A 19709-nucleotide genomic window follows, 5' to 3' on the forward strand; every position below is an offset into this window, starting at 1 on the left:
AACCTTGTCAGCTCTATTACAGGTTGTCCCAAGAGCTTCAGGTTGTCCCGCTCACCTGTCCACCCGCTCCTCCGTGGGTCTCCCATCTCTCTAAGGGTGTCCGCATTTGACTTTCTCTTTTATTCCTTCCTGGTCTACATCCACTTTTGACTATCAAATAGTATTTCAAATACCCAAGGAGTAAAATGTTTGCTCCTTCAAATTTAATAACTGTGAATGAACTCAGAAAAGTTGTCATGACTATTGCAATACACCTATTTTAAAGCCATCAAAACACAAACCAGACCAGCAGAGGCAATGAGTGATTACTTTATATGCATGTTGGTCTCAAGCTCCCTTTAAATAGCCTCCCCCTTAACACCTTTGAAACATGGTTTGATTGGCATCCAGCATTTCAGAACTCACTCTCTTTTCTGAGTGTCATCTTGAGGCTCATATTAACCTTGGGAGATGCCGTGGGCCTTGACATTCAGGGGAATAGGAACTGGGATGTATTGTTTTGAAACCTGTCTGTGCTTGTTTGTTCTCCTGGCTGATTTTCGATGTGGTGGTTACCGGACTTCCCCTTCCACAGCACCAGGGGTGTTGTCAGAGAAACTGCGATCTCTGTGGCCAGATGGTCTTAGGACTTACAGTGTTTTTCTGTGTAAACTCAACTGGGCTGCAGACTATTTCCAGGGATTTGACACATTTCAGTCCTGTTTTTCTTTAAGGTTAAAAAGATCACATATTGTGACAGCTTTCTGGAAGAGAAAAATGGTTACACATACACACACACAACCTGGAAGAGTTTTACCATTTAAAGGGGGAGCAGGGAAATACTCATTAGGGCTTCCCAGGTGGCTCAGTGGTAAAGAACTCACCTGCAATGCAGGAGCTGCTGGTTTGATCCCTGGGTTGGGAGGATCCCCTAGAGAAGGAAATGGCAACCCATTCTAGCTTTCTTGCCTGGAGAATTCCATGCACAGAGGAACCTGGCAGGCTAGAGTCCGTGGGGTAGCAAAAGAGTCGGACATGACTTAGAAACTAAACAACAGCAGCAAATAATAAATAGTCATTTCTCGTCTCCTGGAGATGAGGTTCATCCGCTTTGAACAAACACAGCAGCAATGGTGCCATTTAAACACCTAGACAGAAACGAGGGTCTTGACAACAGTCTCTCCATGTGTCTCTATATATGTTCTGGCCAGGGGTTGTCCCTAAAATGACTGCTCATCTGAACTATTGTTGACAAAATTCCCATCCTACAGTGCCCGTATCACCCCACAAATCCCAGCAATACTTCCCCTTTAGTCTTCCTTGTTGTCATTTTTAAGTTTCAAAATATTCTTTAATGAAAAGACTTGGGGTTTGGGGAGGCCACAGACAGGCTCACTCCCTGTCCGGACAGCTTCCTCCCAAAGCAACAATTCTTTGCAGGGAGCCTGTCCCTCCAGTCTGGAAGCGTTTCTACATCCTCTGTGACTGAAAGCTTGTTTTTTGAGCCATTAGAACTGCTTTCATTAAAGCAACATTCTAGGTGCATGTGTACTACCAAAAACATACTTTGTCAATTTTATTGTATTTATCTATGACTGTTTTACAGGACTGGCATACTCTATAAGTGCCTGTAAATGAACCTTAAACAAATCAGCATGGCATTGTAGTTGAAAGGATGGGCTTTGGAGCAGACCAACTTTAGTGTGCATCTTGGCTCTGCGTCTTAAAACCTACGAATATAATACAAATTACGTACCCTTTCAGAACCTCAGTTTCCTCCTCTGTGGGGTGGGAATTCTAAGACCCACCTCAAATAGGGTTTTTAGGGATTATTTACATGAAATATGTAGAATGCTTGGCTCAGGACCCGGACTAGAGCAGGAACTGTCAATGAGGTGTCCATGTCACATGTATAACAGCAGCTCTTCCAACTTTGAACACTTTTAGGATGAGAAGCCCTCTCTGAAATGAGATCTCAAGCAGCACTACAATATAGAAAACATGAAAAATAGCATCGTTCCTATTAAGGAGCAAGTAGGGGTCTGAGCTCTGCTTGTTCTGCCTGCCCTCTTCTCTGCTGGTCTCCCTGCCTTTCCCCCTCCTCACTCTCAAGAGGAAAAAGGCTAAACACTTATATTATACATGTATGTATACAATGTTACATATGCAGAATTGCTAAAATTTCCAGCTTGACAAAGATGAGCAGCAAGTTTTTTCATCATTTGACTCAGACCTGCTGACAGTTGTGTTTGTGTGTGTGTTGTTGTTTTTTTTAAACATACTACTAAGCCTTCTAGAATATTTTCTGTTTCTCATCTTGTGCTCCTTTTTGAGATGAAGTCCTGCAAAGTCAGGGGAGGGGAGCATCTTCCAACTCTCTAAAGAGCATCCAAGGATCATGTATGACAAAGCTGCCATTTCTAGGTTGAGTAGGAAGCGTCATATATATTTATTCTTTGAAGGAAAGGTGTCCTTGGTTCCAGCGAACCACTAAATTTGAGTTGATAAGGTTCATGAATGCACGCAGCACATTTAAATCACCGTAAAGAGTTGACCCACTTTTGTCAAGGGTGAGGGGAGCCTGCTCCACAAAGACAGAAAAGCCTACTGAGTCCGTAATGAGAGGACTGGGGTCAGGGGAACTGAAAGAGGAAAGTGTGGCTCTGTCCCACCCCCTCTCCTTTCCGAAGTAGCTGGTTGAACCTAGGACCAGATTCCTGAGTCATTTCTAGAATAGGGCCGAGTTCAGGAGCACGCTGTAATAAGACACAGCAAGGCCCACTCCTCGAACCCAAGATCATCTGGTTTGCTTTCAGCAGCGCCCTGTTTAGGGTGCTAAACAGATATGTTGCAATGATGATGATTTTGATCAATAAATTTCTGCGGGGGGGGGGTAAATAACTCTCCTTTACTAAAGAGATTTTTAAAAAAAACAATGATTTTCCCACTGGTGGTGTATTTGAGGATCATTTTGTTTGAAATGTCCCTGAACAATTATACAACATACTCCCAAACAAATACACCGATAACCCTGGAAAATGAAACTTGGCTTCCCATTTACTTTATCTAAGAATGTGGGGTTTTTTCCTAAATTTTAATTTTGTTTTTTGGTCCCATCACGTAGCATGTGAGATCTTAGTTCCCCAACCCAGGATGGAACCCACGCCCCCTGCATTGGAAGTGTGGAGTCTTAACCAGTGGACCACCAAGGAAGTCCCCTAAGTTTTAAAAGTAGTAAATGTTTCCTTAAAAAAAAAAAAAAGCCAATTAAATATTTAAAATATCAGGATATAAAATGCTTCCCACTATACCACCTTCCAAAAACAACAGTGTCAGCATTTTAGCTGATGTTGTTCAGTCACTCGGTCATGTCCTACTCTTTGCGACCCCATGGACTGCAGCACGCCAGGCTTCCCTGTCCACCACCATCTCCTGAAGCTTGCTCAAACTCATGTCCATTGCATCAGTGATGCCATCCAACTACCTCATCCTCTGTCATCCCCTTCTCCTCCTGCCTTCAATCTTTCCCAGCATCAGAGTTTTTTGCAGTGAGTCAGTTCTTCGCATCAGTTGGCCAAAGTATTGGAGCTTCAGCTTCAGCATCAGTTCTTCCAATGAATATTCAGGATTGATCTCCCTTAGGATTGACTGATTTGAACTCCTTGCAGTCCAAGAGACTCTCAAGAGTCTTCTCCAACACCACAGTTCAAAAGCATCAATTCTTCGGTGCTCAACCTTCTTTATGGTCCAACTCTTACATCCATACATGACTACCGGGAAAACCCTAGCTTTGACTAGACAGACCTTTGTTGGCAAAGTAACGTCCCTGCTTTTTAATATGCTGTCTAGGTTAGCCATAGCTTTTCTTCCAAGCAGCAAGTGTCTTTTAATTTCATGGCTGCGGTCACCATCTACAGTGATTTTGGAGCCCAAGAAAATAAAGACTCTCACTGTTTCCATTGGTTGCCCATCTATTTGTCATGAAGTGATGGGACCAGATGCCATGATCTTAGTTTTTAGAATGTTGAGTTTTAAGCCAGCTTTTTCACTCTCCTCTTTCACTTTCATCAAGAGGCTCTTTAGTTCCTCTTCACTTTCTGCCATAATGGTGGTGTCATCTGCATATCTGAGGTTATTAATATTTCTCCCGGCATTCTTGATTCTAGCCTGTACTTCTTCTAGCCTGGCATTTCAACTTTCTACTGTTTCCTTTATTCTATTATGCATTTTGTCTTTTACCTAAATAAGTTCTTTCATCAATGATATCATTGCAGCTTTAAATATTTCAAACTTTTTACTTCTCTTTTGTCATTTGGATTAGGAAAAGAATGAGGAGAGAACATTGTAGTTGGAAAAATGCTGAATTTGAGTTTGGATCTGACTTCTAGTCCCATTTCAACCACTATCACCTTCAAGACCAAATGAATCAGAATTTGGTTAAAAACTGAACCTAAGAACCAGACACAGTGTTACTCCCTCTCCTTAAACTGTTTAGTGGCTTCTCATCTCCTTTTGAATTAAATCTGAACATCTAAGCTTGCCCTGCCAGACACTGTTCCTCAGAGACCCTGCCCCCCTCCAGCCTTACCCTATGACTCTCACCTGCCTTCTCTCACTGGGTCAAGAAGGCCTACCTCTGCTCTTCCCCCCAGTTCAGCTGCCCCATGCTCAGGCCTCCTCCCCAGAACATCCTCCACTGCCCTTCTAGATGAGGTCCCTGGTGTTATCCCAGCCACAGCCCCCTGCCTGTTGCCTTCGGAGGATCCATCATAGCAGGACCACGTCTGACCTGCATCCTGCACGTGGTTCCAGTTGGTAGAGGAGCAATTTCTGCCCCAGGAGGAGTTAGATGAGACTAGGGAACCCCTCAGGTTTCTTCCTTTCCCACAGTTCATTGTATTTAGTGAGTTTATGAAATGGTGACAGGCACAGATTCACAGGCTGCCATTGCCTGGATGTTAGTTAATAAGCCTTTACAATGCATTTTAAATACCATACCTCCAGAGAGGAAGTAAGCCTAATTATGAAACCTAATGCTTTGGTAAATAATACAGACATGTTAATGTCATCTGATGCCTAATCACATTTGTAGAGATTTCCTCACTGACATAAACATGACTTCCCCCCCACCTCCATCAGAGCAGAAGTCACACCAATAGGACATGCAGTATAGACCTAGAGTGTACATTCAGTATCGTTTGCAAGGAGAATGAAACTTGGCCTTGTGGAGGCAAGCATTTTGAAGATGTTCTTTGCACACAATAGGCACTTAGCAAATGTGTGTCAGATGGAGCTGAAGAAGTCAGGGGAGTCAGATAACCTCTTCACATGCACAGTTCACACACGGGTGGTGATGAGCATACTTAAGAGGCACTTGCCCCTAGGTGTCACTCTTCAAAAGGGTTTGATAAGAGAGCGGTCTGGAGTCTTCATGGTGTGGCTTTAATCTAGGAGGTTCTGCTGTGTCACCTCCACAGGCAGTGTTGTCCCCAAGCCAGGGCATCCCCAGGCCCCTCAACCATCAGGCTCAGCCCTGCAACAAGTCACTACACAGAGTCCTAGCTCCAATGCCCAGGAACTTTTATTCAAAATCCATTTCTGCTGGTCTCGCTCTCATCTCAGATCCCAGGCTACTATAGGAAAAGCCTTAGCTTTTCCTACTAACCTGTCAGTCCTGCCTGTTTACTTGCCTCTAGAACTGGGACCGTGCTCCCTCCTGCTGCTGCCTTGATGGAGAGTCACGTGCTCTCTCTGACTCCAGCCACAGAGACCCCAGCATCCGACACTCCTCTGAGGACTGAGGCCACCCCACCATCACTCCCCAGTCCTAGGCTCCCATTCCCTTCCTTGTGTGATGACCCCTGCATTTGTCTACACCTCTGACTGTCTATACCTGTTGCCTGCCAGGCTGGGCTTTCTCAGCCTCCTGCTCCATCCTGCTGGATTCACCAGGCCCTGTTTCTCCCAGTCCACAAGAATACACCCATTCAACACATGACTACCTTTTGGGACCTGTACCAGATCCAGGGAGGGCTTGCACCTTTAGTTTAACCCTCTTTATATATGACTGGTCCCTGATTCACCCTCATTCTTTTATTTTTTAAGATTATTATTATTATTTTTTTTTAATGTGGACTGTTTTTTTTTAAATCTTCACCGAATTTGTTACAATATTGTTTCTGTTTTATGTTTTGGCTTTTTGGCCACGTGACATGTGGGATTGGCTTCCCGAACAGGGACTGAACCCACACCCCCTGCCCTGGAAAGTGAAGTCCTAACCACTGGACCACCAGGGAAGTCTCCACCCTAATTTTGAAGCAGTGAGTCTTGCCCCACACTGAACTTGGCTTTGGCACAGAAAGCATTCATCCATCATGCACTGGCAGATTATTAGCGGTGTGGCGGCCGCACTGCTGGGCACAGCTGGCATGAGCAGAAGTTCGGCCCAGCGCACGGAAGAAGAGACACGCACACAGCTCTGAGGTTGAGGGTTTTACCCGTGGTTTGCAGAGGGAGCAATGACTCCCGCCCTGGGGGGTAGAAGAGGGGTGTGGCAATGAAGGGAGAGTTTTATCTGAGGCCTTATCTGAGTTCAGTTGTATTTTGCCAAGCAGATGCAGGGAGGGGAAGAAACAGTCAGGCAGAAAGAAGAACATGAGAAAGGGCATGGAGTTATTATTTAGTATCAATATTTTATGAACGAAAAGTATAGTTGTCTGGAATGGGTTGAACCTAGGTATATGTGGGAGAGTATAGCAGAATTTGAGTCAAGAAGGGAACTTTGTGTCCAATTTGAAGCAGTGAATTGGCTGGATTGGAAGGTAGAGAGACAAGCAAAGAAACCACTTGGAGCTCAATTGATTTATCACAAATTAATGTGATCAAGGCCTATTATAGCTCAACAGGGAGATGAGTTTATCTATTGAATTGCTATACCGAGTTGATAAACGATCTGCATCCTCTCAGGATTTGCACCCTGGCCCACTAATGACATGGAGCTCAGCCTCCTCCACCCAGGTCTGAAGCCTGAAGTTTCACCCTTTCTTCACGCTCCCCATGGGAATATGCCCTCAGAGAAGGGTTTGCATCAGCCATGGGTAGGAGCTGGAATATGTTGGTGTGACTTCTCTGCCAGATACAGGCTTGCACGGGCTTGTAGAATTGCTGGAACTTAAGATAAGCTTTGCTGAATTTTATCACTTTTCTGGAAAAGATAGGAATACAAGACTGGAGAGATGGCCTTGGTTTGGATTTGTGCATTAATCCACCAGCATGCGATGTCACTCCGTTCCTAAGATCAGACCCCTGTTACTTCTAAACATTTATCAAGAGTAACCTTCCAACTGGCATCCTTCTCTGTGTTTAGTTTCTCTTAGAGAACTGTTTTGTCTACCATCAGAATATTATCAAGAACATTATTCACCATGTTACAAAGTAAACTCCTTATAAAGATCCTCTTGCAAAAGTTCTATTAGGTCTTGGTCTCCAGAAAAGCTGTGTTTCTCCTAAACAAATAGATTTTTTTTTAATATTCTGAACATTGGATGAAGTAACAGATTCACCTTTCCTTTTGACTGAAGATTTATTTGAAGGCTGCCCTTAGCAAGTCTGTAGGATCTGTGATATATAGTTTTAAATTCATCTCTTTTCCAAACCCATTGTGGATCATTTCCCGTGTTATCCCCTTTGCTTTTACTACCCACTTCTAATTAATGTTATTGTGACTCTTATGTATCTAAATAATCCACCTTCAACCCTCTTTTCGTACAAAGCTAAAAGACAAATACACACACGCACACACCCCTACATACAGTCTATTTAGAATATTTAAAGTAGAACAGTTTAATTGTAACCTTTAGATTTCTAATGAGTGCCTAGCCAAGTACTTGAGAAGAAGGCAGTACAGCCCTTCCCCTGGTAGACAGAGCTAATCTGGGAATCATTTCTATTTCCTTACAACAATCCTAAGTCAAACTCCGCAAATGCACAGCAAAGAGTTGGACACACTCTTCTTTCAGATTTACCAGATTCCTACATTGTTAGGTCTGCTAATTAGTGACCCTCTCTGTTTTGCCAAAATAACTTCTAAAGGCATTGCTGAGTCAGGTGAATTATTTTTATTTAAAGAAATGAAATCCTCTTCAAATGAAATATCATTTTCCCTGTTGTCTCCTTCCTCTAATAAAACAGAGGCCACATTACTAATTAGGAAAAGTAGGTGGGTGAGAGCATTTCTGTCTCATTGATGAGTATTTGTGAGTGTTATTTTTCCCTCTCCTCTCAGCACTAAATTCTTTTTCTGGAGTTTCTGTTTTATGGCCCTGAGGTTACTTCCTCATTCCTATGGCTGTGTACAGTAGTATTTTACTTCCTCTTTGTTTCTAGTTGAGAATGGAGGCATTTGGTTTTAAGAAAAAGTGGAACTATTTCACATGACTTTGGACCATTTAAGCAGCCATAGCTCACTGGTGGTTAAAAAATTAATAGATTATGCATAGAAAGGACTTTGTTTTCAGCAGAGTGAACTGATAAGTTGATGCTGAATCAAGTCAAAGTGTTGACCCTGAAATGGTTATGAATTCCTTTGTTCCTAAGACTTACAAGAAGGGTAGCTCTGTAAAGGAATCTTTCTTTTGGTTCTTGATATTGTCAGTGAAGGTATTTGAATCAACTCTGAAATAAAGAGCAGGTATACTATGTAGGCTCAATCTACTTATTCATGAGTAGTGGTCCAGCCAATGACAGTAATAATGTTACACTGTTCCCTGGGCTCACACTTGTTAACAAGTGCCTTAAACCAAGTCCTCCAAATCAGGGTCTTCCCTTCCCCCTTCTCCTCCGCTCAGTAGTACAAAGCCTCAACCGACGGCTGAGAAGGATAGAATGAGGATGCCTGAGGCCAGTGCCCCACAGTCCTGGCACAAGGGAAAATTCTGTTGCTACAGCCAGCAATTTCTGCATTCTGTGCTTCCTCCTGAGTTCCCCCAAGCCACATCCTCACAGCTGCTCAAACCAGAGGCCTGTGCTGAGACAGCATGGTCAGGACGCTGGGAAAGACCCTTCATCTGAGTCTAAAATCAAACCCCTGGGGTTTGGGTGGAAGGAACGAGTGTCCATCGGAGCCCCTGCTGGCTAGAGAACCTCCTATAGATGTAGCTGGGTGCCATAGGCTTCCATTGTCCTGCCCACCTCGGGGGCCAGGACCAAGACACCCCCTCCATCAACACTGGTGGGAGTGGGGCTTATCTCCCCAGCTCACCACACCCTTAGGTCTCTGCTGTCAGAGGGATACTTTGGACAGGTCTAGATGGCAAGGTGAACTCCTCAGCACTGAGAAGTGTGTGCTCAGTCAGGCAACACCTCATCCTGTCAGTAATAGCCTACCGCTTACAACAGCACTTGAATCTCACCACAGCTGCATGGCATGGGGTTATTGTTACTGTTATTCAGATTCTGAGATGAGGAAACTGAGCTCCAGAGAGGTTAAATAACCTCTCTGATGACAAACAGCTTGTCAGTAATAAAGTCAAGAGTTCAATCCAAGCACTGAAGTGTGACTCTGTGTTTTTAACCACTGCCCTGCACACCTTTAAGCAAAGGATAATTAAATCTGTACCACATCTCTAAGTCTGCACCACCAGTCAGAACTTAGACATTGTGTCTTACCAATATGGGGTGTGTGGTCGTTCTTACAGAAGTGGCCCTTGCCTGTGAAAATTAGAATTAACTAAATAAATTCAAGCCAGCAGAAAGTCCTCATATAGAAGAGATGACTCTGGAGAGCAACGGAACAGTTTTTTCCTTTATGTGTGTCTCTGTGGCTACAATGATTAGTGGATAGGTGCATAGCCACTTAAATATTTTCTGAGCACCTGTGGATTGGTGTTATAATAACCCGATTCTAGATTTATTTTTCGCCTCAAAATTATTCTGTTAAAGAGCTTGACCACACAGTGGGTTCAGACAGCAGAGGGTTTGCCCAGAGCCCTCCATGTACAGACAGCTAGAAGATGATTAAAAATCAGAACGTCACCTAATTCAAAATCAGAAGGTATCCTCATCTCCACCCTTGTGAAGACTGTGCAAGTTGGCACATTAACAAAACTGTTGCCCGGGGTAAAGTCTGCTTCTAGCCTGTATCATTACCAAGAGATGAGAGAGATGTCAGTGGGTCCTGCTGCTGCTGCTGCTAAGTCGCTTCAGTCGGGTCCGACTGTGCAACCCCATAGACGGCTCCTCCGTCCCTGGGATTCTCCAGTAAAGAACATTGGAGTGGGTTGCCATTTCCTTCTCCAATGCATGAAAGGAAAAGTGAAAGTGAAATCGCTCAGTCGTGTCCGACTCTTAGGGATCCCATGGACTGCAGCCTACCAGGCTCTTCCGTCCATGGGATTTTCCAGGCAAGAGTCCTGGAGTGGGTTGCCATTGCCTTCTCCACAGTGGGTCCTAGGGATGAGCAAAAGACAATGATTTCCAGCCATAAGTGGAGTCATTAAGAATGCAAGAGTGCTAATGCACCAGGGCCACTTCCAGGGCAAGGTGATGGCTGGGCCACGCCAGGAACAGCCCCAACAGTGCTGTGGGTCTGTGGGCCTCCTGCTTTGTGGTGGCTAATCAGAGAGGAGATGCAGAGTTGCTCTCCCCTCCAGGTAGGGAAGGGAGAGAACGAACATTTATTGAATCCTCCCAATAGGCCAGCCTCTATGCTGGGCATTTGATACATATTGTCTGACTTCAAAAATGCCAGAAGAGTCCATGGGATTTTGTATCTAGACAGGGTGATATATACACAATCCAGCCTTGACATACAGAATGACAGAGGCCTGACCCCCACTATCATTGCAGTTACATTGCCCTATTCAGGCGACACAGACAAGACCATCTCTAAAGACAAAAGGAAAAATCACTACTAACATTTTGGCCTGTAAACTTACATTTTTTTTTCCTATGTATATATTTTGTGTCCACTTACCAAAATGGGATTATACTATATGTGTTGCTCTGTACCTGCTTTTTAACTCATTTTTACACGCTTATTATATACCCTTCTACAGAGTCATTTAGTAGTTTCAGAGCATGAAGCCACAGAAACTTTCATAAACCCTTCTTATCAACCTCCAAGTGTAGGATATTTAGGTTGCTTTCAAGTTTCTACAATATTAAATAATGTTCTAATGAAAATCCTTATAGATAAATCCCTGCAATATTAACAAAAACATTTCAGGGTAAATTCCTAGCCTGGAATTGCTAAGTAAAAAGATGCTGACATTTTTTAAGTCAAGTTTTTACTGGAACATAGTTGAGAGAACAGAATTCAGTCTTTTTAGGTGTACAATTCTATGAATTTTGACAAATGTATCAGTTACGTAACCATCACAATTAAGTTTTATAACATTTATAAGTATTTTAAAGCTTTTGATACATGTTAGCAAGTTGTCTGCTAGTGAAAGTATAACCATTCCCATCTACCATCAGCTTATGAAAGAGAACATTGAATATTATCCTTAAAAATTTTAAAAAAAGACTTTTCAGTTTGGTAGGTGAATGTTTCCACCTCATCTTAAGTTATATTTATTTGATGGACTAATGAAGTTGCATGTTTTTTTCAAATGTTTATTATCTGGCTTTACATCTTGTAGTATGATATACTGTGGTCATCCAGGGTGGCACTAGTGATAAAGATCCCTCATGTAGGAGACATAAGAGATGCAGGTTCAATCCTTGGGTTGGGAAGCTCCCCTGGAGGAGGGCATGGCAACCCCCTCCAGTATTCTTGCCTGGAGAATTCCATGAACAAAGGATCCTGGCGGGCTGCAGATCATGTTGTGAAGAGTCAGACATGATAGAAATAACTTAGCATGCATGCATGATCTACTGTAACCTTGGCCTACATTTCTAGCCAACTTTTTGCCTCTTTCTTACTGCTTTGTAAGAATTATGGGGGTGGGGGGGAGGCTAGGAGTAAAGAAGTGATCTATCATTTGCAAATATGTTTTTTGTTTTTTGCCTCTTTTGTTTATAGCTTTTTTTCCTCAAAAATTTGAAGTTTCCATAATTTCTCCATCTTCCATTTGGATTCCACCTTGGAAATCATCTTCTTGAAGTCCTTCCTTTCTCATTTCCTGATTATTTAAAAAATCTTTTCCCTTCTTACATTTTTTTCAAACTTTACTTTTTTAAAAAATATTTTTTTATTTGACTGCACTGGGTCTTAGTTGTGGCATGCAGGATCTTCAATCTTCACTGTAGATTGTGGCATCTTGTAGTTGTGGCATTCAAACTCTAGCTGCAGCATGTGGACCTACTTCCCTGACCAGGGATCGAAACCAGCCCCCCCACATTGAGAGCATGGTGTTTTAGCCACTGGACCACCAAAGAAGTCTCCCCTTCTCATATTTAAATGTTTAAATCTTTTGGAATTTGTTTTGGTATATCATATGGAATCAACTTTATTTCTCCCCCACTCCAAATTATAAGGCAATTGTACCAGACCCACTGATAAATAATAGATATTTCCCCTACTAATCTGAGAAGTAGCGTTTATTTTATGTTTATTAAGTAATATATAATATTTAAAGTTAGATATCTCTGAACTTTCCCCACTGTTTCACAAAATTTGTTATCTCTTTTAGAACAGAACAGTTACAAATATCATAACCTTATAATGTGCTTTAACAGCAAGCAATGTTTTTTGTTACTATAGTTTTTCAAAATGTTGTCTCAGGCCCTAATTATTCCAGAAAAACTTAAAAGCTTATCTGAGTTTAAATATCTAATAAGAATTTTTATTCAATTTCATTATATTTATATATTAATCTGAGAACATTTATCTTTATAATAAGCACTTTTATCAGTGAGGAACATGCCTTAGCACTTCACATGTTCAAGTTTTCTTTTACATGCTTCAGTGAATTTCTACAGTTTTAAAAAATGAGTTCTGCATGTTTTTTGTATAGGTGTTTACCTCAGAAATCATGGGGGGTTTGTTACCATTATTCACAAAATGTCTTTTCTCTTTACTTTCTAGCTGGTAGCTCCTACTTATAGCATTCTATTTATTAATTTCATAAAAAGTTAGTTTAATAAAAACTAATTTCAATAGTATTTTAGTTCTTTCCTCTGTCAATGTTCCAAGAAGACAATTGTTATTTGTAATTACTAATGATTTTACCTTCAACTTTCTAATTTTATGCATTTCTTTTCCCCCAACTCATTATTCAAAATGGTCTTGACTGGTAATTTCATATAATTCTTCACATTATTACATGTTCATTATATATTAAGTTACATGTTACTTTTATAAAACTCAAAAGTGGATTTTATCCCAGTACCTTATGATGAACTACCTTGCAATTTTGTGATAAACCCTAGTTGGCTATGGAGTGTTATTCTCTCAACACTTTACCCAGTATTTTATTTAAAATTTTTAAGCCCATAATCATTCCTTTCAGTTTTCTTTAACACACCATCTTTGTCAAATTATGATATAAAGATTGGGCTATCCTCATGTTGTAAAGTTGGGAACCTTGTAGCTTTTCCTCACATTGGAACAATTTGACATGCGCATGCCTGCTGCTTCAGAAGTGAGTTTAAATCACCTGTGTCACCCACTCTAAGGCTTTTAGAGCAGGCAGCAGCTGTGTCATTGTCGTAAACTCTCTCTCAGTATTCAGAGTTTATATTAAATTTCCAAATGTCATTCAACAATTTTGAGAGTCAGACAATGAAAAGCTAATTCATCTGTTTTCTTAAAATAGGACACATTGGGAAATAAAGAAGAAAACTAGCTAAATCTCAAAAACCACGTTTCCATCTCTTCTTTGGATTCTGTTAGCTCTTAGCAAACATTATTTACGCTTACAAAAACTTAATTGATTCCAGTATGGTGTTCAAACACTGACTCATTCCTCTTCAGAGACTACAGAAATGTCCACCCTCAATTCCTTAGGAAAGAAATCGAAGAGATAGAATAAGAAGTAAGATGAAACTTTCTGTATCAGTTTTCTTTGAGCATACCCTGGGTGTTTGTAAACATTCTACAGTGCTTCAGAGACTGTAAAAGCAATCTATATTCTTGTCAAGTGTTTTTCATCTGAGGCAAGGGACTGCCTTGCTTGTGATGATTTTCTCACCGGGACAGGATAATGCCATGTAAATTCCAAAAGAGTCTGCTGGTCCTTATCCTACTTTGTTACTGTAACAACAGTTTAACAGCTTTTTCTTTTCCTTTATCCAGGATGTGTGTGTCAAGGCTTACCTAGCCCTTCGTCATCACACAAATCTACTGATCATTCTGTTCTCCATGATGTTGATGACAGGAATGCCCCAGTTAACCAGCAAAGAAGATATCGAATACATTCGGGATGCCCTAACAGTAGGGAAGAGCGAGGAGGATGCTAAAAAGTATTTTCTGGATCAGATTGAAGTTTGCAGGGACAAAGGATGGACTGTGCAGTTTAACTGGTTCCTACATCTTGTTCTTGGCATCAAACAAGGAGAGAAACATTCAGCCTAATACTTTGGGCTAGAATTAAAAGGCTTTAAGTAAGCACAACAGTCATTGAACTTGATTTAAAATGCCCTACAACATTATGAAAGCTGCCGCTTGAGAAACATAGTTCTTTTTCTAGCTGAACTCTTCACTGGAGAAATATCGGCCTGATTGTTTAAGTGCTGTTCAGTTTTAGGTTTATTTGCAGGTTTGTTTGTTTCTCATTTGTCTCAGTGATATTGGAGACCATTCTAAGTTTAAACAGCCTAATTACGCCTTCACTGTGACTGATGTTTTGACTATCACATTATTGGGTGCTTCCCGAAATTCTTCAGAATCATTGGTAACATCTCTTCATCTGGGTTTCCTCTCACTTTTAGTTATCCTTGACTTTCTCAAATTCTTTATAGGAAAAAAAATGCTCATTGTAACCTTTGTCTCATTTCTCTAATGCTTCTAAACTTTCCCTCTGTGTCTGCAGATGTTACTAATGTGCTAAAAGCAAGGAAAGCGAGCCCCTCTTTTCAGGGTCTTTTGTCATCAGATTTTATTACCACTGAGACTCACAAACACCAAATGGAAAATGGGAACCTTTGTGCCCTGGCCCTCATCTGCTGCTCTGGTTCCACAATTATGAATTGCAAAATTTGTCTCAACTCTGCCCACAGAGTAAACTCTCAAGTACAACTATGATAACCTGCTTCCCTGCAAAAGCAGGAAATAACCAAAGGGACGCATCTGGGACTTTTATATTCCTCCCCCTGAGCCCTCCCCACCTTCCTCCCTGTCTCTCTTCTTCCTCACTTCCAACCTTCTCAAAGTTCTTCATGCAGAGTTGTGAAATTTTCAAAAACACTTTTACCCTAGAATTCAACAATTAGTTGAAAAACAATTTTTCCTCTAGGGATACTAGAATTGTAGGTACTTGCAGAGATGTTTGTTGGGGTTTTTGAAAGGTACATTATTAAAGGAGATAGTCTAGAAAATATGCATGAATTTCCAAATGCCTTAATTTTAAATTTTGACCTGAGAAATTTTTTTCTTTCTTTTTTAATGGAAGAAGATATTTAATATCTAAAAAGATCTCCAGGTTAGGAAGAACACTACTTGCTCTATGCATCTCACAACTTAAAGGACCTTTACACTCTGATGATACAGTCTTCAAATTTCCTACAAATAATTAAAATGTCTTCTTTAAAAACTATTTTCATCTCTTAAACATTTTACTATTTATTGGAAGTGTTAACAGAGAAAGATGATTATTTATAAAATATTTTAGAATTATCTATAGTTAATACTTGACATAGAAATAACTGTTAATGGTGTCTGTGTTTAAATATGCATGCATGCTAAGTCACTTCAGTCATGTCCAACTCTTTGTGACCCCATGGACTATAGTCCACCAGGCTCCTCTGTCCATAGGATTCTCCAGGCAAAAATACTGGAGTGAGTTGCCATGCCCTCCTCCAGGGAGTCTTCCTGACCTAGGGATCAAACCTGCATCTTACATGTCCTGCATTAGCAGGTGGGTTCTTTACCACTAGCACCACCTGGGAAGCCCTATGTTTAAGTATACTGGGATATAAATAAATACTTAATTTTTAAATGTTCTAAATAGATACATGTTGGACTTTGGTGTAGACCAAACTTTTCTTTATGAGTACACAAAAGTCCAGTAGGTCTTAACTCTAGCTGCAAATCAGAATCACCAGGGATACTTTAAAAACACCCTGCCTGAGCGCCCATCTTGGGTTGTAATTAGTTTGGGATGAGGCCCAGACATCAGTGTTTTTCTAAGTACCTCCAGGAGATTCTAACAAGCAACCAGTGTTCAAAAACCCTGCATGACCTTTAAAGGTGCAGATAACACTGCTTTCTTGCCACTGAGCCTTTCCTTGACTCCTAAGGTATCTATCTAGAAAAGGCTCCTCTTCCTTGACAACTCACCCTTTTAAAATCACACTTATCACCTTGTACATAAGACCATACCTGTAATCAAATGTTTATTCCTCTGTGTTAATGGAGGATAGACATTTTATAGTATTTTTAAATCATCTATTCCCCACCATTCTTTGTCAATAACAGGAAGATTGATGCTTTCTCATTCAGAAGAGGATGTTTCGTTAATTTCATAAAGCATAGTCAAGCCCAGACCTTGCACAGATTCCACTTATTTGCTTTGCTGAAGCAATCATCTTGATAGAAGAATTACAGAGGAGTGTATTTATATTTAGCCCATTGGTGCAGGTGTGTACAAATTTGCTCAAGTGAACAAGTTCTTTAGTTATGCTGATTCTGTACCTATGCATATCACATTGAGCTTAATTTTTCCAGATTCCAATGAAGGTACAAGTTTAATTCTATAGACTGGCAAATAAACAAAAATCACCTTTGTGTGCTTCCTTCATTGTCCCTAATGAATCACATGACCCAGAACTTTTATACCTTTGAAAATGTGCTAGAACCTGAGTCATCTTTCTATGGAGCTGGCATCAGGCATATCTGAATAATGGCTTTGGTGCTCAGCTTACATTTAGACCACATCTGTGTGAGTACAGATAACAATGTACCCGATAAAAATGTTGCTTCTGCTCTAATTGAAATACTTCATCTCTGTGGCTGTACATTAGGTCTTTAAACACTGATCCATGGCTTTGGAACTGGGACTATGGCCACTAAAGTAAAGTAAAACTAGAGAATATTCTAGACCTTGTCCTGGCATTTGCCTGGCTTTGGTGATACTGGTGAGAGAAGGCAGACATTGTAATAAAATATATAAACTCCTAGAGGAATCTCTTGATTTAAAAAAAATTAACTTTGTTAAATAAATCCTTCACAAGAGATGAATTAGTTAGAAAAGTTTAGATGTTGGAATTCTGCAGCATAATTTAGAGGCTGTTAGCTCTGTATAAATGGAAATTATTTTTTGAAATGAGTCTGAAAAGTAATTTAGAAAGTTAGTTTCTGGAGCAAATTCTGGCCTTTATTTGCTAAGTGAGGCTCCTTTGCCCTGTGAAATAAATTTTCAATTATACTTTACTATATAAAGAAAAAAGAAATTTGGAATTTTAACGGTCCTGGTGTATTATTTTCTGTTTAATCCAACCAAATAACTCTGGTCACAAAATCAAATGGTTTTATTCTTGGTGCTTGTCTGCATTTTCTCAAAGATTCATTTTCAGGGCAGATGCTACAGAACTAAAGCACATACTTTGGCTTAAGTGAATCCAGAGCTGGTCCACTCCCTCTCCAGACAGCCCCATCCTCTCCACTTGAGTTTGCATTTACAGTGTGAATTGTTACATGAAAATTTAAATAAAAGAAGGAATCTTGTATCTTGTGTTCTCTGCACACATTTTTTTAATGTCTGAAAGTTAAGATAGTCCTAAAACTCAAATTCTTTCTTTCAAGAAATCTTTGCTGAGTGCCCACTACCTATGAGACACTGTCCACCCAGGAAAGACACAAAGACACAACAAAGCTGACTGACTCCCAGTCCTTAAAACATTTATAATTTGTTGGTGACAGCAGACACTTCATGATGGCGGTTGTGGTGGGTTGCATGTCCCACCAAAACACATGCTGAAGTCCTAACCCCTGATATCTGTGAATGTGATCTTATTTGGAAATAGGGTCTACACATGTAATCAAGTTAAGATGAGGAGGCCCCTACATTTACCTGGACAAACCTATAATTCAAAAAGACACATATACTTCTATGTTCACTGCAGCACTATTCACAACATCCAAGACACGGAAGCAACATAAACATCTACAGACAGATTAGTGGATAAAAAAGATATAGTATATATATGTGATATAGGACTATCCTAACTTTCAGTTTAGGACTATCTTAACTTTCAGGAATACTATACAGTCATAAAAAGAGTGAAATAATGCCATTTGCAGCAATATGGAAGGAACTAGAGATTACCATCTAAGTAAAGTAAGTCAGAAAGAGAAAGATATCATATGATATCACTTATATGTGGAATCTAAAATATGGCTTAAATGAATCTATCTACAAAACAGACGAACAGACATAGAGAACAGACTTACCATTGCCAAGGAGGAACGGGGAGGGAGAGGGATGGACTGGAAGTTTGGGGTTAGTAGATGTAAACTATTGCATTTACAATGTGTAAACAAGGTCAGGCTTCAACAATACATGAACCGTGAACTTCCAGATATTCAAGCTGGATTTAGAAAAGGCAGAGGAACCAGAGATCAAATTGCCAACATCCATTGGATCATCAAAAAAGCAAGAGAGTCCAGAAAAACATCTATTTCTGCTTTATTGACTATGCCAAAGCCTTTGGCTGAGTGGATCACAACAAACTGTGGAAAATTCTGAAAGAGATGGGAATACCAGACCACCTGACCTGCCTCTTGAGGAATCTGTATGCAGGTCAGGAAGCAACAGTTAGAACTGGACATGGAACAACAGACTGGTTCCAAATAGGGAAAGGAGGACATCAAGTCTGTATATTGTCACCCTGCTTATTTAACTTATATGCAGAGTACATCATGAGAAACGCTGGGCTGGATGAAGGACAAGCTGGAATCAAGATTGCCGGGAGAATATCAACAACCTCAGATATGCAGATGACACCACCCTTATGGCAGAAAGCAAAGAGCTAAAGAGCCTCTTGATGAAAGTGAAATAGGAGAGTGAAAAAGTTGACTTAAAATTCAACAGTCAGAAAACTAAGATCACGGCATCTGGTCCCATCACTTCATGGCAAATAGATGGGGAAACACTGGAAACAGTGGCAGGCTTTATTTTGGGGGGCTCCAAAATCACTGCAGATGGTGATTGCAGCCATGAAATTAAAAGACGCTTACTCCTTGGAAGAGAGGCTATGGCTAACCTAGACAGCATAATAAAAAGCAGAGATATTACTTTGTCAACAAAGGTCCATCTAGTCAAGGCTATGGTTTTTCCAGTAGTCATGAATGGATGTGAGAGTTGGACTATAAAGAAAGCTGAGTGCCGAAGAATTGATGCTTTTGAACTGTGATGTTGGAGAAGACTCTTTGAGAGTCCCTTGGACAGCAAGGAGATCCAACCAGTCCATTCTAAAGGAAATCAGTCCTGAATATTCATTGGAAGGACTGATGTTGAAGCTGAAACTCCAAAACTTTGGCCACCTCATGTGAAGAGTTGACTCATTTGAAAAGACCCTGATGCTGGGAGAGATTGAAGGCAGTAGGAGAAGGGGATGACAGAGGATGAGAT

The 19709-nt window shown here is 40.7% G+C and overlaps 1 protein-coding gene across 6 annotated transcripts in view; it reads left to right on the forward strand.

Moving 5' to 3' along the window:
- The window catches only part of PIK3CG (phosphatidylinositol-4,5-bisphosphate 3-kinase catalytic subunit gamma), a 35721-nt gene extending 17916 nt beyond the window's left edge, over positions 1-17805 (forward strand). For all 6 annotated transcript variants that reach the window (XM_043463033.1, XM_043463036.1, XM_043463035.1 and 3 more), the window contains one exon: positions 14216-17805. In XM_043463033.1, coding sequence (XP_043318968.1) covers positions 14216-14494 — 279 coding nt within the window. In that variant the 3' untranslated portion in view covers positions 14495-17805. The remainder of the gene's footprint in view (positions 1-14215) is intronic.
- The last annotated feature ends 1904 nt before the right edge of the window (positions 17806-19709 follow it).

Source organism: Cervus canadensis, chromosome 3, assembly GCF_019320065.1.
Source record: "Cervus canadensis isolate Bull #8, Minnesota chromosome 3, ASM1932006v1, whole genome shotgun sequence".
Lineage (NCBI taxonomy): Eukaryota > Metazoa > Chordata > Mammalia > Artiodactyla > Cervidae > Cervus > Cervus canadensis.